The 27,856-nt window shown below is 40.6% G+C and overlaps 2 protein-coding genes and 1 long non-coding RNA gene across 10 annotated transcripts in view; 2 read left to right on the top strand and 1 right to left on the bottom strand.

The window, feature by feature from the left end:
* Window positions 1-1,449: 1,449 nt before the first annotated feature.
* On the top strand, window positions 1,450-11,297 carry FOXI1 (forkhead box I1). Of its 2 annotated transcripts, XM_085073411.1 has the most exons (4): window positions 1,450-1,965; window positions 2,851-3,126; window positions 6,612-8,418; window positions 9,381-11,297. In XM_085073411.1, the coding sequence occupies exons 3-4, from the start codon at window positions 7,845-7,847 to the stop codon at window positions 9,929-9,931; spliced, it is 1,125 nt and encodes a 374-aa protein (XP_084929537.1). In that variant the 5' UTR covers window positions 1,450-1,965; window positions 2,851-3,126; window positions 6,612-7,844; the 3' UTR covers window positions 9,932-11,297. The 2 variants fall into 2 exon arrangements, with proteins under 2 accessions (XP_084929537.1, XP_084929536.1); XM_085073410.1 differs by lacking the exon at window positions 1,450-1,965 and having other exon boundaries at window positions 1,993-3,126.
* Window positions 11,298-11,426: 129 nt separating this feature from the next.
* LOC146431114 (uncharacterized) lies at window positions 11,427-26,732 on the bottom strand. 2 transcript variants are annotated; one of them, XR_014854856.1, is made up of 4 exons: window positions 26,037-26,732; window positions 22,840-22,898; window positions 21,224-21,334; window positions 11,427-13,580 (listed from the first exon to the last, which is right to left on the bottom strand). It is a non-coding gene; the product is annotated as an uncharacterized LOC146431114 (long non-coding RNA). The 2 variants fall into 2 exon arrangements; XR_014854857.1 differs by lacking the exon at window positions 22,840-22,898.
* The window catches only part of C13H5orf58 (chromosome 13 C5orf58 homolog), an 81,558-nt gene continuing 65,964 nt past the window's right edge, over window positions 12,263-27,856 (top strand). For 3 of the 6 annotated variants that reach the window (XM_085073414.1, XM_085073415.1, XM_085073412.1), the window contains exons 1-5: window positions 12,263-12,344; window positions 12,550-12,672; window positions 14,717-14,807; window positions 15,848-16,077; window positions 20,007-20,081. The gene's annotated coding sequence lies outside the window, so the exon portion shown is untranslated. Of the gene's footprint in view, window positions 12,345-12,549; window positions 12,673-14,700; window positions 14,808-15,847; window positions 16,078-20,006; window positions 20,082-26,665; window positions 26,786-27,856 lie in introns of those variants that run through there. The other 3 variants (XM_085073413.1, XM_085073416.1, XM_085073417.1) reach the window with 3 other exon arrangements.

The following is a 27,856-nucleotide window of genomic DNA, read 5'->3' as shown; positions in this document are numbered from 1 at the left end:
TGGATTTCTCTAGCTACGTCTTAAAGCCATGAGTAATTAATATACATATTACTGAATCCAGCACAGAATCACTTTTATTGTATGAAAATCTGTTTTGGTGTTTTTTCGGTGCATGTCCAGATTTCTGGAACATGGAAAACAGCCTGTGGAGCCCCATTTCAAACCTACATCCATCCTGCACCATTCCAAACCTGTAGAGTGCATTACCATGTTAGTGGTGCTGGTGCAGCTCCAGGAGCTGCTGTGCCAGTGCAGCACAAGGTCTGTCACTCACAGCAAGTGTTGGCATTTACCCACATCAGGGCCCTCAGGAGTATCCTCATCTGACTTGGGCCTCTTGTCTGTGCCAAGTGATCATACTAAGTCCTTATTATGGAATTAGGACTTAAATATTCATTCTGGAGGGGAATTTAATGTTCGTTAAGTTTCAATAAAAATTAGCTGATGTGAGCTATAGGAAGATGGTCAGAGTCTAAGTCAATAAGGACCAAGTTTCTGAGGAGGAAGGAGAGTTTTATTAAAGGTTTTACAGGCCTTAGGAACACATTGTTCTGGAACTTGAAGGTGTGATAGACCTGTGTACCTGCTTGACATTGAACTTTTATCTCTATTACACACAGTCTGTAATCTTCTTTATTAGACAGTAGAAATTGTGGGTGAGCAGAAGCACAGAATGGTTTGGGTTGCAAAAGACCTTAAAGGTCAGATATTCCCAGGCCCAGTGGGGTACTGGTGCCACACTGGTTATTCTGTAAGAAGTCTATTGACTGACATCATTGAATCTCTGTTTTCTTTTGTTCCACCCTGATCATGGGATGAGGGCACTTTTAGAAAGGAGAGATGTTAAATACATTTTAAAAATAGCATGCTAGGAGGGGAAAAGTGGTTTTATTTTTTATTAAATTTGGTTTCTGTTTAAGTCAGCTGAGGTCGAGGAGTTGTGTTTAAAGCCACCCAACCACATAATTCTCTATGTTCATTTCCTCTTCTGTTTTCAAGGATTTTAGCTTAACTCTCATAAAAATACCAAAGGATCCTTTTCTTGGTTTTTTTTTTGTTTGTTTCAGCTTCAGTAAAAAACTATTCAAATGATGGAACATTTATCCCAGATTCCATATATGCCAGTATCAATGGCAATCATCCAGAATTAGGGTATTCTGTTTAAAACAAAAGCACAGGTTGATTCTCCAGAGTGGGGGAAGATAAAAGGAATAACTTAACCAAACACAGCATCTTTCTCATTTAGAAATCAAGAGAAATCAGAGAATTTTAAGCCAACTTGTGTTTTGCAGCATCCATTTTTTTAAAAGCTGTTTCTGAGGGCAGTGAAAAAATAAAGTTTAATAATTCTTTCCCTCGTTAATTTTTGGATGAGGCTATGTCCATCTTTTTAGATGCCCCTTTTTTTTTCAGGAATATGAAAAAATATTGGGGCATTTCCATAAAAAAAGCTTGCAGCCATCTCCTATTCTGGGTGCTTTGGAGTAGTCACTACATAGAACTTACTCATATTTTCATGTCAGAATTCAGTTTTTTTCTTGCTCTTAGGCATTCAAGGTCCTTTTGAGAGGGAACATTGAGCAACACTCCTGGGCTGCCCTCAGTTGTAAGGGCTTCAGCATTGGCAGTGTTTACTGCTCTGGGTGAGGAGAGGACTTGTTCTTTATTGACTCAGTGTGTAATTGTCTGTTCTGATTTGCCCTCATGATGCAGCATGTGCTAAAGATTAACACTATAAACCAAGAATTGCTCTGCAAACAAACCTCGGGTAGGCCGTGGATTTCATAAACTTTTAAATGTTGGATAAATTTAATAATGGCTTTAAAGTTAGGACAGTTTGATCTGACTGGGTTTTGCATAGAATTGTCCTTTTTCAGTGTAATTTTTTGTCTTCCAGGATAGCAGACAGCTGCTCTGTGCCATGAGGGTTCTTTCCTGTGGCTGACCCTAGGATGAGACACCACTGTGAGTGTCTGTGCTGGAACAAATACAGTGTCTGTGTTAATGATTTTTCCTGTGTATTAATGCATTCTGCAGCTCTGGGTGCCCCATTATGTGTGGATATTCAACCTGCATTTAGTACCAGGTTCCTGTGACAGGCATGGCTGATCTCTCATTCACAGTTAACCCTTGATCAGCCTTACCCGTGCTTGGGTTAGTTCAGCTCATGGCAGGTGGCTGTTGATGGTGTCACCATGGGTTTAAATGGTGATTCAAAAGGCACAGGAAAGGTGATGGGGATCAGAAAACAGTCCTTTAAGGTATCTATGCCCTGGCAGGCCGGCAGCCAAAAAAAGACTTACCTAGGTCAGGTAGGAGGAATCTTGTACTGTTGTAACAAGACAAAAATGTCTAAAAAACTCTCCATGTTTGACAGATAGTTTGAGGAAAGACTTTCTGCAGAATGTTTGCTTGTATATTTTTAAATATAAGAAAATAACCCTGGATAGAGAAGCTTTAGATGAAGATTTTTTAACCTTGTATTTTGTATGGCATTTTATTGTACACTAAAGTATGTTATGATTGGATACCTGGATTCTGCAAATATTCGAGAGATGTGAAGTCTTACTTCAATTGCTTTGACACACTTAGCAGCACTAGTGCACAATGCCTGAATTTGTAGAATTTTTTTCCACAACTGCGTTTAGACTTCTTTCACAAGACAGGAAAACAGGAATATTTGAGATCAGGATGCGTAAGAAAAAAAAAACAAAACCAAAAAACCTAATCTAAACCAAAGACATATCTCTAAATTTACCAGAATTTCCACCAAAAAATTCCAAAACCAATGAAGGATTCCTATATGAAAACGTTAAAAATGTTTCCATACAGAATGGGTTATTTTTGCAGATGCTGGTACTACAAGCTCAGCTCCAGATCCGGGTGACGCTGCGCAGGGAGCACCTGGATCAGTCAGACCTGGATCAGACCTGGATCGTGGCTGTTCGCAGGCAGGTCAGCACAAAGCTGTGCATTCCCAGAAAGCATCGCCAGGGGGCGATGGGATGTCGCGATAGCTCGCCCATGTCGCAGCCCGGCGCGGCTCTCCCTGCCCGATCCCGGGAATGCCAGCGCAGCTCCTGGAAGCGCCAGGATTAACAGCGCCGTAAATCATCCTGCTCGCAGGTTAGGTTATCTAAGTTTACTGCGGTCAAGTCCTGGCTACGATAAAAGAACCTTAAGTTTATCTGTGCCCGGGTGTGTCCACAGAGGAGTTCACTGCACTTGCACCAATTCACTTTCCAGCTTTAGTTTCTAATTAATTTTCCACAAGTGTTTGTGTTGTGCAAGTACTGAAGGGCATAGAACACTGAAATTAAAACGTTTTTCCTTAATAAAAAGGAAGTTACGTTTTCTGAAAAAAAAAAAAAAAAATCTGTGCTTCTAAAATGTCTTTTCAGTGAGATCTCTGTTTGAATTGTGGAGTGGGAGGAGGTGGTTTATCCATACCAGCTAATACCTTGATGCTGAAATATGACTGAAACAGAAGCATTAGCATGTTACTGCCTTTTATTTCTATAAATCATTGAAATGCATTGAAATGAATAAACTTATTTCATTGAAATGCACAAGAATTTAAGCTTTGAAGGGTTTGGGAAGGGTGTGGAGATTAATTTCTTTGGTGCCCATGTTGATGTTCATACAAGACCTCATTTTAACATGATTGGTTTCTAATATAAACACACATTTAGTGGTGAGAGTAGAAGGACAAGCAGATAATCTAAAAGAGGGAACCATGTTGGCTCTTTGGGAGCTGCAGCAGCCATGAGGCTGTCAAAGTGGGATTGACTGAAGTATCTATATTTGTATTAATTTCCTGTTACTGAGAGGGACACGTCAGATTCTTCCATGACAACGAATTTGTCACTGATTGTGCCTTGAGGTACCCCTGTGTTGCAGATGTGACCCTGCCTGTGTCCCTCAGTGCAGCAGATCCCTTGGGAACCATAGGCAGCCAAAGGCAAGCTATGGATTCCTTGCCTGCCTGTGGCCTGTCACAGCTAATTCCCAGTTAGGTGTCAGGGGACACCTAATCCCCTCTGCCATATTTATTATATGTTAGGAGATGGTGGGAGGCCTTTGTGGATGTAGGAGTTATAACTACTTTTATTATTATAACTCCCATGGTCAGGGAGCAGCTATGAGCCCTTACAAGGTTTCAGAGGCTTCTACAAACCCAGTTATAAAGTAGCTTAAAAATCCACAGTAATTTTGTTCTGGAAGACTTGAAAAGTCTAAGGGCATTTTATTCTAGCATTGCAGCACTTATGGCACAAATCCAAATGATACTGTTTTTTCCATTAATTTAATGTTCAACCTGCATTTCTAGAAATAAAGCTCAGGTCCCTTGTTTTGCAATGCTGTATTCTACATTTCTTATGCTTTTGTAATGTCCTTGAGATGACATTGCTTTGCCTGCTACACCTTGTTCCTTCTCGTGGTGTGGTTTATTTTGTGGATATGCTGGGCAGATGATTAGTGGAGTAAGACATGAAGACTCCTAAAAGTAATCTACTGGACAACTGAGAACAGAGACCTTTTCACTATGTGAAAATGTGTTACTGATGGATACTGAGCTGTTTCTGATTTCAGGGTGTGAATTGTTAGAAACAAGGGAGGTTGCTTGGTATATTGACTTGTATATGGACTCTTTTCATTTAAAAGCAATTTTCCCCTCTTCTTTGTGACCACAGGAATAGTTTGCATGAACTGTGTGTTGGTGTGCACTCACTTCTGCCAGGTCACTGCATTTCAGAAACACTGGATGTGTAGGTTACTTTGGAGTATAAGTGGGAATGCTGAGAAATCTGAGTTTAAATGAAATTAATTTGAATCTTTCTTAACCCAAGATTTCAGATATTATCTTTTGTTTTATAAATGGGTAGACAGTATGAAGAAATATTACTGTTGGCTGTAGTAGATGGGTACACAGGAGCTGACCTAAAAAACCTATGGAAAACACTGTTTCTGCAGGGGCTCAGCCACAACCTTGCAGATTTTGGAAACTGAGAGGAGAAAATATTTGTATAACACAAGAGTTGTCAACAGTCTTTGGTTTGACAACAACCTGTGGCTGACCAGGCTTCCAGCTGGTAGGACATGCACTCAGGGCCGTGCAGTACTGTACTGCAGTAAAAAGAAATGGAAAAACATGATGCATCCTTCTAGCCAGAGCTTACTGACCCAATGCCTTTGGAGATAATGATCATTAAACTGTCTCCAGCATCAGCCTCCAATTTATTTGCGGAGTTTCCAGCCCTAAAAATTGATCTCTTAGCATAGGTTGGTCAGCATATCACCTTTTCCCAGCCTTTTTATATGGAAGCCTCACCAGTTTTCCTTCTCTTTTCTCCACTTCTGGGATTGCTACCTTCTTTCAACCCTGCCAGAAGGAAGACTCTCAGCTCAGGCTCACCCTACTCAAATGCACTGCACCAGAACTTCAGTAGGAGTCATTTGCAGAGGAAATTTCACAGCCTTCATCAGTCTCTGGCTGCAGAAGTAATGCTTTTTCCCTTTGTAAAGCCTGGGATATTTTCAAAGCCTGTATTCACTCAGCACCCACTTGAGTGTATTTTTATTGTAACTATGTGTGCAGAGCACCTCAGGGAACATTTAGGTGTCACTCATCAAAATCCATGATGCAGTTAGCTGAATTTTTACTTCTTGGAATAAATTTTCAAGTTTTTCTTGGTTTTAAGGGTTTTTTGGCAAAAATCTGATTTGTTGAGCAGGTCAAAAATGTATTATGTTTATTTTTCTCACTATATTCTGGATCTATAGTTAATTGTAGATGTGGTTTTACTTGTGTGAGTGTTTCTTAAGTGTCTTGTTCCATTGACTCTTCTGTAAATAGGGGAGGGGGGTTATTAGCAATGTTTGTACCAGTACTTGCAGGACTACACATATAATTTTAAAATATATCTATATGTTAGTAAGTTAGTTAGGAAGCTATAGGGAATGTTGCTCAAATAGCATTTTGCATGTTTGTAACTCAGATTCTTATGGTGAAAAAAGTTATATCCTATATTTCTTCCTATATTTCCTAGGTTTCTTGAGGAGGGAGGAACTCACATTATTACCTCCTAAAAAAATTAAGCATATTTTTCTTCCTTTTTTTTTTTTTTGTCCAAGTTACCTTTTGCACAGCAATTGTCACTTAGAAAATAAGCCTTTCCCACTATGTTCCACTTAACTGTTGTCTGTTTAATGTGTGTCTCTCATAGGTTATTTAGCATTTACATACTCTGAGCTCTCAGCCATTCAAATTAAAGTAGCAGCTTGTTTGTTGTGGTACAAGTGATTTTCTGTGCAGTGAAAGCATGTATTTTTAAAGTAACAGCTGTAGAGCTGCGTTTCTGAGCTGGGAAAGTGGTGTGCTTTGTCATTCTGTGCTCAATATTTTAGCAGTACTTCCAGTGGAATTTTTTTTGTACCTTTCAAAGCAACATTATGGACATGACATTGGTGAATCACTAATTCTTGGGGAATGAAGCGTCTTGGTGGTTGTACTGCAGCACAAAAGATTAAGATGAATGTGTGACAAAGCAAAAAGTTCTTTAGTACAGCCAGGAATTCAAATCAATGGGTCAAAACTGGTGTTTCTGCAGGTATCACAGGACAAGAGCTACCTAGGAGGCCCTGGCATACCAGGACCTTCTTTATTGCACGGATATTAAAGCTGAAGCAAATTTTAAATTATGTATGTGCCTTAATCACCAAAAAAAAAAAAAAAAAAAAAAAAAAAAAAAAAAATATCACTGTGAAGGGAACTGCAACTCTGCTGTAACTCCAGTGCAGACATTCATGCAGTGAAGAGCTGCCACCCTGAGACAGAGGTGGTGACATTGCAGCTCTGCTCTTTCCTCCAGATGTGCAGGGTGCCATGAAAGGCACTAAAGATTCTTCCAAGTCATAAAAGGCTAGAGATTTTCCTTGTTACTTAATTTTATGGAATCAACTCTTCTCTGTATAGATACAAATGAAATTATTGGAACTTGGCTAAAAGAGCTGTGCCAAACACTGTCACTGCTTTCATGCTTGGAAAGTGTGCTGAGAGGTTTTATGAGCTCTCTGCACCAATCCTGCAGCAAAGAGGAAGCAGCACATAATGATTTCCCATCTCAGTTCACCAATTTAAGCTCTAAAGAAAGGTTTGATTATTAAGCTTGAATTTTTTTTTTCTCACAAGATTAATCCTTACTTTAGGGAGTTAATTCCATTTATATCAGTAAGATTACTCACGTGAGCAACCAGCTACAGAATTTGCCTGTAGTACTGTGATTGCCTAGGGGGAAGTACAAGCAAGTCTGCAATTAAAGTTACAAAAGCAAAAGGCCTGACCTTTTCTTTTCTTTCCTTTTCTTTAAGTATATATCTCTACTGTTTCATTGACTAGTGAAAATGGCTTTTGCATTCTGAGGTGTTGCAAACAGCAGCACAAAATGGCTTTTCTTTAATAAGAAAGCAAATACTAAATGCTAAAGCTTCGCTGTGAAAGGCAGAAAGAGGAGGATCTCTGAGCTTTAACTTCAAGATGCCTTAGGCTTTCTTTATGTGCATCACATTAGTGGAAAATTCCTTCATTCATTTAAGAAGATAAACAGTTGTAACTTTCTCATTTGGTTGATGTGACATCAATGACTGACTGGGACTGCCAGCATTCCAAAAAGGATATCGTCCTCATCTGCAGCCAGTCAGGGCTGTGGGGTGGAGCCTGCAGCACAGGCTGAAACATTTACAGGTGCATAAGTACCTAGGGAAGGGCACAGGTGATGCACCTGTCCCGGGAAAGGAGCACTAGCACAGGTGTGTCACAAGCTGTCAGCTGCCTGGGTTAGAGCATGAGCTTCTTTGACCCACCATCGCACTCCCCTCCACGCTGCAGCCCACAGTTCCCAAATATCGGCCAAGAACCTCCGGAGATGAATATCTACTACGAGAACTTTTTCCATCCACAGAACATCCCGAGCCCACAGCGACCAAGCACCTTTGAGACAACAGATTACAACAGCACTCCCAATCCTTACCTCTGGCTGAATGGACCCTCCATCACCCCACCACCATACCTGCCAGGATCCAACGGCAGCCCCTTCATTCCTCAGTCATACGGGATGCAGAGGCAGCTCCTGCCTAACATGCACAGCTTGGGAGGAACTGACCTTGGCTGGCTTCCCCTGCCATCCCAAGAGGAGCTTATGAAGCTGGTGAGACCCCCTTACTCCTATTCTGCCCTCATTGCCATGGCCATCCACGGGGCACCTGACAAGAGGCTGACACTGAGCCAGATCTACCAGTACGTGGCTGACAACTTCCCGTTCTACAACAAAAGCAAAGCTGGCTGGCAGAATTCCATCCGGCACAACTTGTCTCTCAATGACTGCTTCAAGAAGGTGCCTCGAGATGAAGATGATCCAGGTATAGCCCTCTCTTCCTTTTCTCCCACCTCTAATTAAAACTGATTAATTTTAAAATACCTAGTGCACTGTAAAGAGACATAATTGGCCAGATACAGGACATTGACTCAGTAGCACTTTGTTCTTAAAAGGCTGAAAGCAACTGAGGTGTGAATCAGTGTTGCTGTGAGATGTCTGGAGGAAAGGGGATTCTGTCCTGCTCTGGGTCCTTCTGAGAAAGGACCAATGAACTGAGCATGAGGCTCAGCACACAACATTTAACTGGGCAAGGCACACTCGAAGGGCATTTGGTGTAATGCATGACTCATGTCAAACTTACCTGGGAATTAAAGGGAAGGGGATTTGTCAAAGAAATCCAATAGCTTTAGCTCTCAAGAGGAGAACAGGCTGCTTTTTTTTTGTTTGTTTCAAGTAATGTTCTATTTGGAATCACACGTCTGCCATTAGCAACCCCTTGGCTGGTAGGCTGTCAGATACTTCTTTATTCATTGTTTTCTATCAATAGGCGTTAAGAACCACTGAGAACATTTAAAACTCATTCAAATTTTTCCGGCAACAGAAGGCAAAAAATCTGGTTCTATCCTGTTAGAAACCTATACTACCCCACTGAATCTGCAGGGGCAGCCCAGTGTGGGATTTGATTACTCTCTGCCATAAATTCAGAAGACCAGCTATATAAATTGAAAATCTCCTTCCTTCACCAAGAAAACAAAACAAAAAAGCCCTCCCAGTGATTCCACTTGTAATTTTGCTTGTGGGAAGAGTCAGGGCTAAAGGATGGAGCCCAAAACTTTAATCTTTTTTTCTGAATTCTACAGACTTCTGCTTTTGAGTGACTAAAAATACGTGTGTTTTGCTCATGCAATTGTTCTGTTTCTGTGAAATGAAAGCCCTAAATGACTGCTCCTTTTGGTTTGTGTGCATATTTTTAAACTAAAAGTGTGGGTTTGTTTCCTTTGACAGGAAAAGGGAATTACTGGACTCTGGACCCGAACTGTGAAAAGATGTTTGACAATGGAAACTTTCGCAGGAAGAGGAAGAGGAAGTCTGACATTGAGGCCAGTGCTGCCACGCTTGCATCTGAAAAATCAGAGGACAGTACCCTGACTGGCAGCCCCAAAGCTGTAGAGCATCAGGATATCTTGGAAAACTCACCTGGGACTGACAACTCACCTGAGAAAGAATCTCCACCTCCCTCTTCCAGCAGCCCATGCCTCAGTAACTTCCTCTCCAGCATGACTGCCTATGTCCACAGCTCCACCTCGGGGAGTCGCTCCGGGCCTGTGGGACTCAGCTCTGAACCCATTGACAAAATGGGACAGAACGTGGTAGGCTTCAATTCGTACTCCCCACTCTCCAGTATCCCCAGCCATGGTGTGGGAGAGTGGTCCAATTCCATGCCTTCCGGTCATCTTGGCCACAGCAACTCGGTGCTCAACCAGTTTAACACTCATTTTTACAGCAGTCTCAGCACAAACAACACACTGTACTCCAGGGAAGGGACAGAGGTTTAAATGAAGGATTCTAAGACACTAAAGTATAGTTATTTATGAGAGGCAATGATCTGTGGGCAGGTGATTAGCATTAGCCTCTTGTTTCTAGGACCACACTGCATCCTCCTGCTGACAGCCACAAACTTGTTACCCATTATACTGAAATCACAGACACTCCACATTCAGCAGCTCCACGTGAAAAATCAGGGATCAAAAGAGCAAAGATGGGGAAAAGTTCTCCTCAGACACTGCTTGCATTACTGCCAGCCAGGGTCCTCTACTGAAGTGCTTGAGAAGTTAGTTTGCCTTAGGCAGGAAACTATCTGGCATGGCACTAACAGTGCTGTGCTTTTTAAAGTGATACTAGAAATGTAGTTGTATCTCTAAATATCCTGTCTTCAGGTGTAGGCTGCCTGTACTAAATGCTCAACAAGTTCTTTGGCCAAAGCTTTCTGAACATGGCAACATCTGTAATAAAAACTACTGTAAAGTGAGTAACAACCAACCCTTGAATGGTGAGTGCTGTCTCACCATGGCTTCCTCTCACACCAGTGCAGACCTTGTCTAAAGTCTGACCCCTTTCCCATCCCAAGGGGAATGTGGCTGTGCAGCAAACTGACATCATAGTGGACATAACAGGAATTTTGAAGCTGAAGGGAAGCGTAACAAAATACACTGGAATTGTCTTTGATCTTTGTGTTTTCAATTCTAATTACAGGGTCAATTTTATTCCTTACACATGTCAATCTAGTCACATAAGGGAAACAGGATCTGTCCTGAATACATAAATATATATATATATATATATTTTTAATCTTTAAGACACATTTTTTCAAAGAAGAAAACATATTTGTTATACCTTGACATTCTACATAAATCATTTCTACTGAATAAAGGATTTGAATACTGGGGTGGGAGGTGAGGGAAGAAGAAAAGGGAGTTAAGAAGTTTAACTGTCTCTGAATTTCAGTTTCAAAGGCTGGATCTTTCAGAGTACCAATTGCAGATATTGTAAAAATTTTCTGTACCGTATTTTCTTTTCATTTTGTAAAAGTTCATGCTCTTCATCCTTGTGTAAATACTAGAAACAATGCTTATTTTTCCTACACTGTACTGTAGCAACAAACATTTCAAAATATACATGGAGTTTTTTTAAACCAAGACTTGATTCAAGTTCCATATTTAGGTAGAGTAATATCTCAAATACCTGCAGCATACATAGGCAAAATGTTTAACTGTTCACATCTGAGCGCTGACCAGACTCTTGGAATAATAGAAAACATTAATGCATTGTAATAGATACCATTTTATCTTGACTTTTTTAAAACTCTACATGTTTTGTTACAGACCACCCCAGAAGCATTTTTAATAAAGCATTTGTATAGAAGAGTGTGTACCTGTGTGTGTGTACTGTACTACTCATGTATTTAAAAATCTCCATCCTAGTTTGACTTGAGCAATTTGTGTGAGGAAGAGGAGGGTAACAGTCCCAGAAGGTCAGATCCTGAGGTGACATGTCCAGGCAATCAGCATTTGCATGCCTGGCAAATATAATTGGCTGCTATTATGCAAAATTGGATCACTAAATAAAAATCACCCTTGGAGTTTCCCTGCTGGAGTAAAGTGGTGCCAATCATTTAAAATTTCAGAAAGCAGACTCTTTTCACATGTCAATTAGCCAATATGACTGCAATTTTCCTGCCTACCTCCTTATTATGTTTCAAGTTTTTCACTATCAAGGTTGCTCTGACTTTTCCTAGTTTTAGATCCACTATAATAAATTGCCACTTGAGAGTTGAAGCCTACCTACACTACTAACATTTCTGTTCAATAAAAAAAGAAAATGCCCTTCTGGTGGTGTCCTTGTGCCATCACTGTAAGTTTCTCTGGTCAGACACATGCTGGGGCTGAGCTGTAACTCAGAATTTTGCAACCCTTGCAGAATCTCAGCCTGGTGGGTGGGCTGTAATATACCCTGCAACTCAGCAGTGGCAGCATTTGTCATAAAGGTTTGCTCATGTTAAAACTGAGAAATGTGTTCAGTCACTGTGCTTATGCCTTGGGTTCAGCAGACATACAATAAATTGCCCAGAACTATAGTTCCTGTGGAATATATAGTCCACAAACTCAGAGGAAGTGTTTTCTTAAGTGGTGAAACAGAAAATGCTCCACTATGGACTTGGAGAGTAAAAGTGCAGGAAAAAAAGTAAGAATGACAGTGCTAAATGACAGTAGAGAGTAAAAATCAACTCCTTTGTCATTCAGGATTTTGTTTGACTCTCCTAGTTCCCAACCCCAAATAATAACAGGAACTCCATACAGGTGTGCAGAAGTTTGTGCCTCATTGCTTCCCAGATGCTGTCAGCCCAATGCTACTTTTGGCTTCTGCATTAGGAGGAAGTGCTGCTGAAATGCCAGTTCTCCACTGACAAAGGTATGTTCTCCAGTGGCTTCCCTGAACACCAAGGAATTGTTTCCCCTAAAACCATTCAGCTGGCTTGGCATGTCAGCTCAGCTGGTGAAGCTGTTCTTCAGGGAGGAGTGGAAAAATGATTGCATACATTATAATCCTATTTCTCCTTAAAACAGAACTACTTTGTAATGAAACAAATCTTCATCTGTGTTTTTGTGTTTTCCAGAGAGAGCAGGTTTTGGTAACCAGCCATGTCAATACATTTTTGGAGCTCCTGCACATCAGTGAAGCACCTGAAGGGAAGCTTAGCAACTATTCTTGTATGAGCAGCAGCACTAGTCTTTCAAAGGTAATGCTCCTATTCCTGTCGTTTACCAGTATGATCAATATAAGGGTGTTGGACGGAAAAGCATCTGGGTTTGGGGGATTTTTTTTGCCTTTTATTTTGTTTGGTTGGTTTTAAGTATGCTATTAAAGAAGCCACTAATGTAGGACCTATAACTAAAATATATTTAAAATATCCATGATATTTATAGACCTGTAGTCTGATTAGTTAATGTATTTACTGGTGCTGCTCAAAAGGAGAATCTGGGCTTCAAGAACTCTGAACAGCTTTCTCTGTTAAGATTTTTGATTGATCATTTCATTCTTAGAGTGTGTTTTGTGTTGAAATACAGCTGTCTTCACATACCACCGTGGACACCATGTTTCATGACTCTGCAATTACTTGTTCCTGGTTTAAATGTTAACCCTTAATGGCTTCTCCTATCTCACCACAAACACATCCAACCTTAAAGTGGCCAGGATAGGTTACTGCTTGCTTTCCTTCTATATCACAGCAAAACTGCAAACACTGGAAGCTTTCACTGGCAGGCAGCATGTCTTGACTAATGATTAATGAGTAGCAAGGTCCTACGTCAGTCTGAAGTATATTGTTGCTGAATCCTGGGACAGCTTCACCGTCACTGATCCCATTAGAAGCACCTTCTAAGCACCTTCTGGGTTCTTACTCCACAGTTTCCCTGTTCTCTGTCCTGGGTCTGCAGCCCTGGAGTCTGTGATTCTTCACCCCTGGCTCTAGTGCCAGTGAGAGGACCAATTTGGGGTTCACAGCAGAGGTTTGGGAACACAGGGATCCCTAATACCTCAGGGTTGTTCCACCTAATTATGGGATCAGCTGCAATCCTGGAGTCCTGCAGGGTCTGTTTAGACCTGTTTAGAGTCCTTTGTGCCCCAGCAGTCCAGTTGGAGCCCCATCTGTAATTCAAGACATTTAAGCCACAAAGTTTAAAGATTTGGGTTTAACTGCAAGATTCCAAGTCCCTGAGCTTCCAGATGATGAACTGATGACCTTAAACATTACAGCTTATTCAAAGATAACACAAAGAGGTGTGGCACAGGTACCCCTGTATAGGAAAATCACGTTTCAGGCCTCACAGTATTTACTTCTCCCGTTAACAGCAATGGGTACTTGGCCAGATTCACTCTGAATTACAATGCATTAAGCTTTCTCTCATAAGGGAATACACTATGAAATTCTTCACTGTTCAGTAGTGTCAATAGTTTCTTTGTTGCTTCATATGAAAGCATTCCCAGGGGAGGAAACAATTAACTTCTTCCCAGTAGGTTTGCCAATTCCTAACACTTCCAGTTTGTAGTACTTTGCAGCAATCCTTACAACTTTTTCTAAAGGATTTTAGGAAGAGCTGCCCTGGACCTGTGTGATTTTTTGCGTAAGTACTCACACCTCTGCATCTGTGATAGATGAACCAAAAGCCTGCTGTACATTTCTTGGAACCTCTAGCTTTCCCTGCTTTAAGTGCTCACAGCTGCAAGTCCTGGAGGTATTGTATTAAATACATCTCAGCTGTTGTTTGTTATGGGCTAAAAACCTGCAGGGCTGTCACCACCTGCACAGAAAGACACTTTAGTTTTTCTTATTTATGCTGCAAGTCTAGTTCTAAGGTGGTAAGGACTGTGATCTACCCAAACAGCCCTTCCTAAGTGTACTTGCCCAATATCCTGCCTGCTGATATTCTGTGCAAATTAATTTTCAGAATACCTCTCTAAAATGAATTTTTACATGTCTTGTGTTAGCTAAATTGCAACATAAATTGTGCTTTACCTCAGCATGGTTTTGATTTATTTTAAATCCTAAAAGCATTCCTCTACCACTGTCTTTGCAGCAAAGTGGTTTTAGCTTTGTGCAGCATATGATATCCTTTAAGAAGGAAGGTGGCAAGGTGAGCCAACTCTAAAAGTAGCCATTCTAATTTTTTAAAAAGTGTTTTCACTACATGACAAAAACAGCCAGCAGTATTCTTCATGTTGGGCATGCTTTGATTTTGTAACTGCCCTGAACCACTCCAACTCCCCCCTTCAATCCTTTGCAGCTGAAGATCTGTCCTGCTGCCTCCTCGTTACCAGTGATGAGTTACACTAATTAGTTCCCCTTGCTTCGGTTCCTCTGGCAGACTCCAGAAGGTGAGTAAGGTAAGCAGGCAGTAACAGGTGTTAGCATCAAACTCTGCATGAAGAGTTGTCAGAAGCTCTGATATAACTATGACACATCAGGAGAGTTTTACCCAGTGTTTGAAATCGTGTGTAGCTGACCTATGACAGCAGCACATCCAGCTGGATTAGTAACACACTTTATCCCTGCAAAGCCCCCAACTGCAGAAGCAATCTGCACATATTGAAATGCTGATTTCATGGCAATATGACCCAGAGAAGTTAACTGTGCATTGCCCAGTACCTGAATGATGGATGCTTCCAGGCACCACATGGAAAACTGACTTTTGTCATCAGGAAGCATTTTTATACATTCTGCATACAAGTTCATCTGGGACTCAGAAGTTCCCTGGAGTCAAGATGTCCCACAAAGCAGTGGAGGTTATTTGGACTGCAACACAGTGACAGATAGAAAGCTGCTGGGTTTATCCTTTCTGTTGCATTTGTGGAGCTTTAGATTTGTGTGGAGAAGTCTCAGTTCCACAGCACAGCAGGGTAATAATACAGCTCAGTGGCTATTTGATGCTGTTTGCACAGTGTGTTCTGACATGAGCAGCTTATTGTTTGCTAGTTCATGACAGGAGTTTTGTGTATGCAAACTTGCATGCAAATCAGGCATAATTTATTATGCTTCTCTCCAATGAGAGTGGAGAGAAAAAAACCACTGTTTAACTTCAGCAATACATTTTCCTATGAATAGGACAGCTATTAAATGATTTATGGAAGGAATGTTAAGAATGCAAGAAGTTCAAAGAAGGTGGAGGGATATCTTTTTCCCTTGCCAACTGGGAACCTGGTTGTTTAATGCTGATAAACCCATCATCTAACTTGACTTAAACTGTTGTGCCCATATGATGTACATGCAATTTACTGCATCACAAGTGGGCAGATCACTAATTAGAGGTCTTACTGTAATAAAAAATCACCAAACCAGTTTAACACAATTCTTGAATGGAAGAAGAAAGGATGAGGGTTTTCATATTTATTCACTTTTGCTGTCTGCTTCTTTGTAGGGGTCAGTGTGGCTAAAGCTGCAATGAGGGCATTCCAAGATCCTTCCCTACCCCAGGCCTGCAACAGCTGTGAGCAGCCCTATTTAGCTCAGGTGTGAGGAATTGTCCTGGACTTGCTCCTTAATTTTGCCAGACTGGAGATACTCATTTGGGATGCTCATACCTCTTTAACCTCTGAACCTGAATGATGATTGCCCTTCTGCAGTGAAATAGGTAACATTATCCCAGAGGTGAGAATTCTGGATTTTTTTTCATATTATATATATTAATGGGAAATATCTTAATGAAAAAATTCTACCCAGATGACTTAAAATTAATATTAATAAGCTGGCTTTATCACACATCTTTCTTTAATTTAAATAGATTAGACATACTTTAATGTCAGATAAGATGAGCTTTATTTTTTATTTAATTTTATTGGATTTGTTCATATCCAATCCATCAGGTTGACTATGCAAACATGCTAAAGGAGACACATGTCTCCTCATGTGGACTAAGTACCACTTAGAAAGATGGTGAACAAACATGCACCCTGCGTACAAATGCAAGTGTTGAAAACTATTGGTTCCTGGGATGCTACATGATCCTTACTGATTTCTATAGAATGTTTGATCTCTCTCCCTCTCCATAACAGGACATCTTTACAGCAAAATTCATCTGACACTTTTCATGTCACCTATAGAAAACTTACTGTTGTTTTCTATAGGTTCCAGGGTCAGTCTTGTGTGTTCTAAAATCACAGGTTCTCAGAACTAGCACACTCAGGTGATTGTTTTTCCCTTGGCACTGAAAACCATCCCCATTCACACTGCCACAGCAGACAACACACAGATACAGCTCAGAAAGAGCTGTGTTTTGTACTGGGACTATTTTATCATATATGTCACCTGACATGTGGCCTCATTAGTAATCAATGTTCACTTCTTACTTGGTGTAAGCATTAAGTTCCATTGATGCCAGGTTTATTCTAGGGGAAAATTCAAAGCTGACAGAACCTGAATATTTTTCCAGGAGGACAAAGTCATCTCCTGTTCTGTTTGGAAGTTTTAAATATGAGCTAAATCTGGCTAGTTATGAAGCAAGGTTGTTTTCACATTTGGATTTATCTCATCTTGTCTCCATTCACCTTAAGCAGACCTGTGCCAAACCATGTGACATACTCTGCAAGAGATGGGCATGCAGAGCAGTCATTGTTTTCCTGTTGTGTGTATGCTTCAATATTTTTAAATCACTTTGATATAAAATAGATGCAGCCAAAGAACATATAATTTCCTGCCCTCAAACAAGGATAAGACAATGTAAGTCACCTGCAGATTTGCTTGTAATATGTTATTTCTGGTTTTCATATAGTGTGTTGTTTAAAGCAAATATTGTAAATTCAATTGATTTTTGATGTTAGCATTTAATCAAATGTTGCAACTTCATGCAATTTTTGCAGATAGTATTTATGCAAATAAATATGCAAACAGGCCAGGTCTTTTATCCCCTGGCAAGTAAGGTAGCCCTTAAAGGGTGAAAGTCCTCAGACCACTGCCAATCAGGACCTTTTTTTCCCCCTCTATCGAAGGGAATTTAACATTCCTAGCCCTGCACAGAAGGGGAAAAATAAGGTCATAGCTGTGGAAAAATCTGTTGATCATAACTGATAATATGAAAATGAAGCAGTCAAGCAGGCTGTGGATAGCATAGGTCAGGTCTACTTACACAAAAGCAAAGTTAGAAATGCAGTGATAGAAACATGAACATTTTGGAACCCAAACGAAACAGAAGCCACCAACTGTGGTCAGATTAATCCTTTAATACTGCTGTTATTTCCTTGTTGCCATGTGGAACAGGTGATGGCTGGAGTGTCCTGTTATCCCAAATACAGGGGTAGTAACACCAACAAACATGACAGAGAAAGGACTGGCCTAAACCCTGGAGCATGGACAGCAAACAAAAAGGCTGCAACTTGAGAATTTTCCAAGTTTAGGAGTTTTTGACACAAGTGACAGCAGAAGTATTAACTACTCCCTGTAAATTTTGAACTTTAGTGTCACAGTAGTTTCTGCATGACTTTGAGAGTTCCTGGGGGGTGTTGGGGTATCATTATTCTTATCTATCTGATCTGACAGTGAAGCTGTCTGCTTTATTACTACATTTTTACTATTTATTGAGATTGTTCATCTGTTAACTAGTTTAAGGTTGCAGATTATATTTGTAAAGGAAATTTTCACCCAAATTTATTAAAAAGTTTGATATTAGATTTCAGTGGGCAGTTGTATGGATAAAAAACACAGATCTGTGTACTATGTGCAAATAATTCTGGGGATATGTACATGCTGGATTTGAATCACGTCAGGTAAAGCAAGTGCTAACCTATAGGTACTCCTGAAGTTCTATGAAAATTAAATTTGAAGCCCCACTCTATTGCCTCCAAGTTGTCCTTGTTGAACTCAATGTTTTCCCAGTAAGGAAAAAATAACAACCCAAAACAAAAGCAAGGGTTGTTTGTATTTTATCCTGAATCCACTGACTGCTTCACATATTCCTATAATAAGCTGGAGGATTTAATGGCAGGAGCAGTACTTTTTGGAGAAAGCATGAAACTGAACAGACAGGGACTGGGAAATAACTCTGGAACTGCTCAAATTAAAATTGCTGCCAAGGTTTGTCACAAAGCTTCATCCGTGGTCTCTTATAATTCTAGACTAATTCTGTATTTGGGTAAATGCTCCATGGTTCACTTTCATCATATCTTCCAAGGAAAAATGTTTAAAAAAGAAAATTTCAAGCAGTTTCAAATCATCACAAATTTTTGGGTTTTTTTAACAGTATGTGTTAGGGGAAGGGAGATAGGCTTTGTTACATAAATTTCAACATGGTCCTTCTTGCTCACTATTTTTTCCCACAGCTGATGAACAGAGACATACAATTTACTCTGATTCAGGTTCACACCTGAAATGAGAGCAGCAAACACTTAAGATTCACTCTGTCCCTGGGTCTTTGCAAGCTTTAACCATCTACTGTAGATGCACACTCAGGCTGGAAAGGAGACACAGGCACTTTGGACTTGACAGTTATTTTATGAGAATGGGATAATTACATTGCTAGAACAGAGAAAATGAGCCGTGCACAAATTAACAATCAAAATTAAATGCACATGTAATTAAATACAAGCAAGGGAACAGCCAAGTTTTAAAGGTTGCTTATGAAACTGCATCAGAGTTCATGTAAAGGAACAGAATTTACTGCTTTTGCCAATTGCTGGTTATTAACTGTCAGTATAGCTAAACTACATTACAAATTTAAAGTAAAGTGAATGTATCTGCTTGTACCCCACCCAGTGAAATACTGACACCCACTTGTGTTGGCTGTATTTCTGCAGAGTTCTAGAGCCTGGGTATCTGTAGGGTTGCACTAATTTTATTTGTTGTGGGTAAAACCTAGGTGGACAATGTCTGCTCCTGCTGCAATCATTCCAATGGCGCTCTGCTGTGTCTCCAGATGGAGCCCACTGTAGTAACTACAGCACCTAATTAAAATCACCCTCTGATCAATAACATGATTTTTTTGTTTACACCATTGAAAAGAAAAGAATATCCTCATTCTTTAAATTACCCTTTAAAAGGAAAATGCACCTGAAAACCAGGTTTTCGTCACAGAGTTCTTGGACTGCTTTATCCAAATTCACCAACACTTACAGCATAGGAGCAATTTGTCTGATAGTGCAGAGAGACCTACTGAAAAATCTGCCAGAAGTTCCAGGTTTTTACATGCTTTTTCCAGTTATTTAATTTTGAAACACTAAAAAAGCCACTGTACACTTCTGAAATCTAACATCAGTCTGTGTACTTCCCTGCCAGGAGAGAGCAGGCAGGAGGTACCATGAGACCATCACAGCAATTCCCTGTGCTCTCACAATGCCCTGACCACAACTGCAGAAAGAGATGATTTATGCATCCTACATGTCATGTCTTACCCAAGTTTAAAAGCTTATGGCTTCAGTCTGAAACTATGAGCAAACAAATGCCAGTAACTCAGGCAAAGACTGAAGGCATTTTCCACATACTGTGAAAAAACAAAGGCTATTTAATAAGGCCTAACAGTCAGGTCTTTTGCTCAGACACACAGCTTTTCCTTAGTATCTTACAAAATTATTTGTTTGGTTTTTTTATAGGGGAGCTTGCCTGGCTGGAACTGAAGGGGACTGAAGCAAGAGATGGTCTGAACTTGGGAGCACAGCTCAATTAAGGTAAAGAAATCCACAAAAAAAGTCCATTTGCCTGGTAAAGCTGCAGTGCGAACAATTAATCTCTCACAGCAATTACAGTTACATGGATTGGCATTCCAAACTTGGTGCTCTGTCTGGTTTATACTTACATTTGAACACTGCTCATGTGTGACAGAGAATAATTCTGTACATGTTAAATGCAGAATGATGTTTTCCTTTGTGTCCAGTGTATGTTTTGCTTCCAAAGGAAGGAAAATGCATTTTAAAACTGTCTTCATTAGGCTTCCCTGCAAAGTGTCAACTTCCTGTAAATTATGCATGTATTTGCATTTTGTTCCTTTGGAAACTGAGGTTTGGAATGAATGGATGTATCTGAGGTGAAGCAGTCAGCTGGTGTTACAAACGAGAGTGTTTGAGGTCACTTTAAAAAAATCACTGGCAAGGGTGTGAGCAAAAGTCAGATTTCTCCCTGTTAAGAGACTTTAAAATTTCTTTCCCTTTATTCTGCACAGCAGTGTTACCATGACAGCTGACAGTCACAGAGAGGACAAGGACACAGCATACCTGGGTTATTGTGTTGGTTAAAAATTGTAACTCAGTGCAGTTCCTATCCTGCAATCAAAGGTACTGGTGGAAACACCATCACCCTGCTTTGCCCTGCACTCCATAGCTGTCCATGTGATTATATCTTGCAGCTTGTAATTATCTCCTCGGTGCAGCCCCCCAAGGAAACAATAAGCCCTCCTCACCTTTCTGCAGAAAGGAGTCAACACATATTCCCACTGAACAGACCTACTTCAGCTGAGTTGTGATGGCTCTTTAAATAATTGCAATAGCAGAATTTAATTACAAAAATATGTATATATATATTTTTTATCCTCATTATACAGATTTTTAGACTCAGCAGGAGCTGTCTTCTCTTTAATCTGTCATTATTTAGGCGGAAAACACTCTCAGAATGGACCTAAATTTCAAGGCTCTGATCATTTTGTAGTTTCTTCTGACTAGTGCTAGTAAACAGGTGCACCCTTTACCTGCCATGATATAAAAGGTGAGCTTTACAAGAAATATAGTTCTTAATTCAGCATGTGTCACATGGCAGTTTTAAGGTAAACCCAAAAGAGCTGTGTGGAATAGTTAAACCCTGTTAGGATATTACTCACATGTTGATGATGCACATTGAAAAAGAGGTTTTCCAGTGCTGAGTTGGTGATACAAATATAAATGCAGTAAAATGCAGCAGCAGCTGTTCTCTGTGGTGGTAAATTCTGACTCTAGAAGGAAAAGCAATGGGAAGAAATATGTGTTAACAGTAATTTACAGAGAGATATTTTCTGGAAAAAGACATGACCCAGTAATGTGCAGAATAGAGAAAACCAGAAATAGTTGTTTTCATAAAACCATCAGAAAAATGTCATGTTCATTATACAGTAGGGATATATATTCTAAGGAACTAAGTAAAAAATCATGGAAATAAATGTATTACTTTAATCATTTTCATTTGCATCTTGCTGAAAAATAGCCTGATTTTTTTTTAAATTGCTTATATTATGTTAAACAGTACCCACAGGTAATGCCAGTGCTATTGAAAAGCAACCCATAAAGTTTTACTCTAATGTCATGCACGGGTAAATGATTGGTAAATCAGTTAAAAAATTGGTAATAGTGAGATCAGAATCCAACCCAAACCACAATTCTTGGGGGTAAAAAATCATAGATCTATGTTTATAATATTTTGCAATAAAATTTACAGCCCTGTTATCTGCCAGCTATGCAAAAACAAACACTTGTGCGGGAGGAGTGTGCCATGTGTTTATATATAAACAAATGGCCCAATCTTGCCTTAGGGCACTGCAATGCTGCAGCACACCGAGCACAGGGAGATAGTGTGGGTTTAGGGAAACCAGCCAGGCCAGGAGAGGTAATTTGTCTCAACCACCTAAAGGGAATGCAAGGTGAAGTTCCAGGCACAGCTCAAGTTCACATCTGTGAGCAGACTGTTGACTGGGCGCAGAGCAGAGCCCAAGAACCAGGAAAGCAGAACTCTGAGCTTGCCCAAGCCATGTCCATGGGAGCTTTGCTTCAGGAGAGCTCCATGATGCTTGCATGGCCTGCAGCCAGTGCAGCAGTGCAGGACATTCTCTGTGCACCTTCTTCTGCTGTCACTGCTGTGTCAGGAACTTCTTTGCACCACATTCCAGCGGTGAGGGGAGCTCACTCTTCACACAAGCTACTCTAATCCAAGGGATACTCTCTCTGTGATGTCCCAAAAAACAGAAAGAGGTGTAGGTCGTATGAGGTTCTCTGTTACTGACACTCCTCTGGAAAGTTGTTTCATGTCATTCATTAATTGTAGAACATAATTTTTACTACACATACTATCCTCAAACTGCATTTTTAAGCGTAGTAGATAAAATTCTTCCAGTTTCCATTTCTGGCCATATCTAGTGAGTCTGATAATGAAATATAAATTAAATATTCACTTGCTGTCGAGTTGTTTTTATTTAGCTCATCTGGGACAGAGGAAACTGAGTCTAATGAATGTAACTGTTCTGGAAAGCCAATCAGTTAAAGCTTGACAGAGTTTCAGAAGTCTGAGTTTGCCTTCACTAGACAGCAGTCTCTGACATGAATTTTGAGATTTGGAGTTGGTGAGGTGTCAGTTTTGCTACGCAAGCAGCTGTAAGGGGACAGGGCGACAGTAGAGAACTAGGAAGTTACACCTTTTGTGCAGAGTGGATTTGCTTCCTGTGCTGATCAAAGAGGCTTATGGCCTTACCCTGCACACTGGAGGAGGCAGCCAGTAATCCTCATAAAGATTATATCAGAAGCTTTTCCCTGCAGAGTGTAGAAAACTTTGATTAAAAGCTCATCTTTATTGTGAAAATTAGCCCTTGGTAGAAGTTATCAGACAGGCCATGGCAATCTAGGTCTTAATCAAAACAGTAGTTCGTTGCATTAAGGCACGTCAGAGATTATTCTCACTGCCATAAAGAGTGACTCATTTGGGTCATTATGTATCTAAGGTACGTTGTGCCCATGCAACAAGGTAACACTAATTTGCTGTGAAGCAAGAGACAGTTTCATACTGTGGCAAAACTTAATGGATTTTTTTTTTTTTTGGTTGTGTTTAGGGTGGGGGTTTGGGGCTTTTTAGTGGTGTAGTGGTGATCTTTTCACCTCGTAGCGTTGACATTCTTGATGTGGCAACATACTGGACATGCCAACTTTAGCTCTAGAGACTTATTTTTTCAGATAGAACCAGAAGAGACTTTTACCCAAAACCAGGACTAAAGAGGAGAAATGGGTCATGAATTGTACTTGCAAACAAGTTTGTGAAGCTCGGTGTCTAAGGCAGTGGCTCTACTTAAAATGGGGTGATTTTAAGGCACTTAGGCAGTTCCATATGGTGAATTTGAATGAAAAGACATGTTTTTCTTTATTGTGATTTTGTTTGGAGGATTGATTTTTCTGCTCCTGTTCAGCATGCATGGTTTTCTAGTGGATGGATTTTTCCAAGGCAAGTCAAAAGCGGCCCAATGTATGTCCAGTTTTCCAAAGTGTTGATGACTCCTCTTCAATTAGTTTTAGCCGTCTGTCTTTGGAACCCCCTTTCCTTCACCACCAGTTACAGAAGGGCACAGAGCAAAAAACCTAAGGCTAAAACCAGTAAGAATTTTACTTAGAAATACTCTAAGTAGAATAGAATTCTAAGATAAAACATAGAAATGGCAGACATGTCGACAATTGCTGAACAGTTGGGGTTTTTCTAATAAAATGTTCAATTTAGGTAGGGCAGAAACAGATCTGTGTCTTTCTGCAAATGCTTGAGTTCTGTGCGGGAATGCTGAAGGAACATTCATTTAAAATATAAATAAAACATCATTTCAAGAAAAATACAGTCTGACTTCAAAATGTTTAGACCTAAACACCAGATGGTGAGGCTGCTGCAGGTCAGGCATTACAAGAGAAATATCTGGGTGATGACTTTCTCCTGGTTCTTTTCACTGATATGCCTTAAGAGTCTTTCTGGTTTTATTTTAACTCTCATTTCTTTCAATCTTCCAGCCTTCAAAACTTAGTTTTTAACCCACATTTTGAATTCTACCACTGATATTATCAGTCAATAAACAAAACATAATTGTCTCCCTAACAAAGCAGATTCCCCACTTGCCATTCTGGAGATTTAAAAGTAAATTGCTTCCCTTTAAAATTAACCAGATACTTGGAAGACAATTCTGCATCAAAAAACTGGAACTGAAAGCAAGAATTAAGCTTACCATAGTCTCTTCTTTCTGTCTTTTCTAAATATCACTTTGGAAATATATCCAGAGAGCTATAACAGACAGATGCCACCTCTAATCTTCATTTAGCCAGATTACTATAATATAAGCTCTTCTTCTTTCTGCCATGCAGAGGAACAACTTATGGCAGCTCAAACACTGACTTTGGCTCAGTAATGAGTTTGGATAATTTACAGAGAGCAGCAGAGTAAGGACCATAATGTATTAAAATAATATTTCAACAAAAGGTTCTTAGGCTGGCATCAAGTCTCCACTAGAGTAGATATGTTATGCTCTGTAGTTTTAAAACAAGGCAAAACATAGAATTAAATAAACTAGGGATGATAGGGGAGCTAGATAATCGTTGAAAAGCAAGTGGCAATGTGGTGCACTGGGATGGCAAGCAAAGGATGCAGTGTATCACTTCAAATGCTGCCTACTTAGAACTGAAATAGGTAGTTAAACCTGTGCAACCCACCTAAGGATGTGTTCATTTGTACTGAGTGTGTTATGTAATGAAAAGTGATCCTTTTATTAACATTTCTTCATTATTTTTTTAATCTCTCATTCATAGATACTGTACACTTTGTCATTGTCTGTTACATATTGTAAACAGCAAAACCCAAGCTGGCTTTAAATTAAATTTGTTTTCTAATTACCATTTATTGCACAGGAACAAAATGTTACATTTTATGTTATTCTCAACAGGACCGCTAAAGCGCAGTTGGAGATAAGCAGTAAACACTAAAGCATTCCCATAAATCACGTTTTGCATATAATTACTATATGTCTATAAAAGTGAAATTTCAGCTATTCCCCTGTAACCAACCAGCTCTGGTCTAGGAATTGATTCAGCCTCCACTGCAGAGTCTCCACACACCATTTGTTCCAGCAGCTCAGATTTCATTCATTTCCATACTGTGAACAGTTCACACCATTTTACATATTAAGTCTGCTTATATTATCCTGCATTTGATACTATGTGATGAAGAAAGTCCAGTCCCTCCCTTCTGGCCTAGATAACACTTGCTGTCCTTCATAGTGTCCCCTCTGGAAAAGCTCACTTTTCCAGTAGGATTCCTCTATTCATTTTTAATCAGTTTGTTCTCCACTCAGTATATCTACTCCAGAAAGCTGGATTACAACAGCTGAGTTAGTTAATTTTGTTTGCATGAAGCAAAAAATGCTGAGTTTGTGCTAAAGAATGCTGGTATAACAAATCTAGTGGATGTTTATTTATGAGTTGGACAATTGTGTATTTATGAAATGGACGTGTGTTTACAAAATGGACAAATGTGGGAAAAAGCTTAATCTCCTTGAAGAAGGTTCTCATTTTCAAAGCCTACCAGTCTGGTCTGTGTTTTTGTGATCAAAAACTTAGTCATTTTCTCTTTAGGTCAAATATGAGAAACTAAAAGGAGCAACCTAGGTTGTAATAAGATGAATCATTATTTTAAGAAAACCTGCCACAGTTCGTTCTAGGTTATGACAGAAAATGGATGAAGATTTGCAAAGACTAGAAGGTACATACCTTTTTCCTCTTTTTTTTTTTTTTTTTTTAAGAGAGAGGGAAATATGAAATATTTTAAAAGTCAGCCAGCTATCCTGAATTCCAAGAAAAACCCTTCAACCATGCTAGCAAATATGTGTCTTTCAAACGACAAGAAACTTACAGATGAAAATCACAACTAACCTGAATTTGTCAGGAAAAAAGGTCATGCCAGAGCAGTCTAAGAGCGTTGTCCTTGGCAGGGAACCCTCACCATCACACCAGGACAGCAGTGACAGACCCATAACGGGGCCACAGCGGGGCTGCAGGGGATGGGAGGACATCGAACTCTGGAGTTTGCAGGTGGAAATGAGGGAGGACATGTAAGGAACCACCTGAACCACCTGAACCACCTGAAACACTGCAGCCACTGCAGGCACTGCAGAGAGAGGCTGGACTCTCGAAACAAATAACCTGTCTCCTTTCACATATATGTGTATCTATATGTGTGTGTAGAGGTATATATGTAGAATAACAAGAGCAGCAACTGTTTAGAAGAGACTTGCAGGAATGTTCTGGTATGTTCCTCACTGTAGCTCTAGAGCAAAGTCAGACAAGGAGCTGGTCGTGACCGTCAGCCCCTGAGCTGTGGCCCTTTCCTGGTGTGTGTCCACGGCCCGGAGCAGGCACTGGTGGCCCCTGCAGCCGCAGGAGCTGTGAGGCCACCGAGGAGCCGGGGCCGGGGCCGGGGCCGGCCGGAGCTGCCATGCGCCGGCGCTGCCCTCACGGCGCTGCCCTGCTCCCCTCACGGCGCTGCCCTGCTCCCCTCACGGCGCTCCCGCCTTCCCGCGCCGCTCCCGCCGCGCGCCCCGGCCCTCAGTGCCCTCAGCTCCCCCAGTGTCTCCCGTCCCGGCTCTGGCAGCAGGACCGGAGCAGCCCCTGCGTGTGCCGAGGTACAGAACCGGCCGTGTCCCTAACCAGGCTCTTGCTCCTGAACCCTGCCCTTGTGCACAGACAGTGGAGCGCTCGTGGAACGCGGCGGTTCCTGGCTGCAGGGGGAAAGAACGGGTTAGAGACGGGGAAAGGAGAGGATATCTGTGCCGCTGGGCAGGTGATGCAGCACAGCACTGGGCAGATTGTTCTGGATATCCCTAATCTGCTTCTGCCTTCCCCTGCTGCTGCTTCAGGGCCGGCATTTCCCCACAGGCTGTCCTTGCTCCTCTCACAAACCCCTGCGCTCCCGAGGGGTCAATTCCAGCCCCAGCCAAGCCTTCTGCTCTTCCCCTGCGCCAGGCATTTCAGGCTATAGACTTGCACTGCTTTAACATTATCCCATTCCTACAAAATTAATGAAACATTTGAATTATTCACTGTTCGGTTTTATAGAACAAGAGCGAGCCAAAGCGGGGCTTTACTCTGAGGGAGTTTATGCCGAGTTGAGTTTGCTTTTCAGGTGCAGAATTTAATGTTCTTTCTAAACAGGCTTTTTAGAGCTTGACTGCATATCTCTGCTTTTTAGAGCTCCTGGTTTGAATTTAGATCACAATCTTGTGGTGGTAAGAAACATCTTCATAGGCTAGAGACTGTTCTCAAAGCTGAGAAACCAGAAATAATTGAAATTGAAATTCATTACCCAAACCCTTGTTTTACAGGAATCTTAATGCTCTCAGTCTGCACTAGCCAGATAGTTTGAAAATATGGTGACCCAAACCAAACAAGCAAAAACCCAAACCAAATAAACAAAACCCAAACCAACCAACCAACCAAAAACCAAAACAAAAAAAGCCCTTCACAAACAAACAACAAATATCCCTCATGTTTTACAGCCTGTCACCCAGTCACAGTGGTAAGTGTAAGATCTGCAGAGAGTTCTGTATTTCATAAAATGAGAAAAAGAATCTTAAGCTATATTTCCCTCCCTTGTATCGTGTGCTGTTTCAACATTGATTGCTAGCAAGCAAAGTCATTATCTCAGCTATATGATTAGATCTTAATATACCTACTAAAAAGGCTTAACAATGCAC

The sequence above is a fragment of the Lichenostomus cassidix genome, chromosome 13, assembly GCF_008360975.1.
Source record: "Lichenostomus cassidix isolate B80296 chromosome 13, HeHo_3.0, whole genome shotgun sequence".
NCBI classification, from domain to species: domain Eukaryota; kingdom Metazoa; phylum Chordata; class Aves; order Passeriformes; family Meliphagidae; genus Lichenostomus; species Lichenostomus cassidix.
Note: the sequence above shows the minus strand (reverse complement) of the source record. Positions and strands in the feature narration are given on the sequence as shown.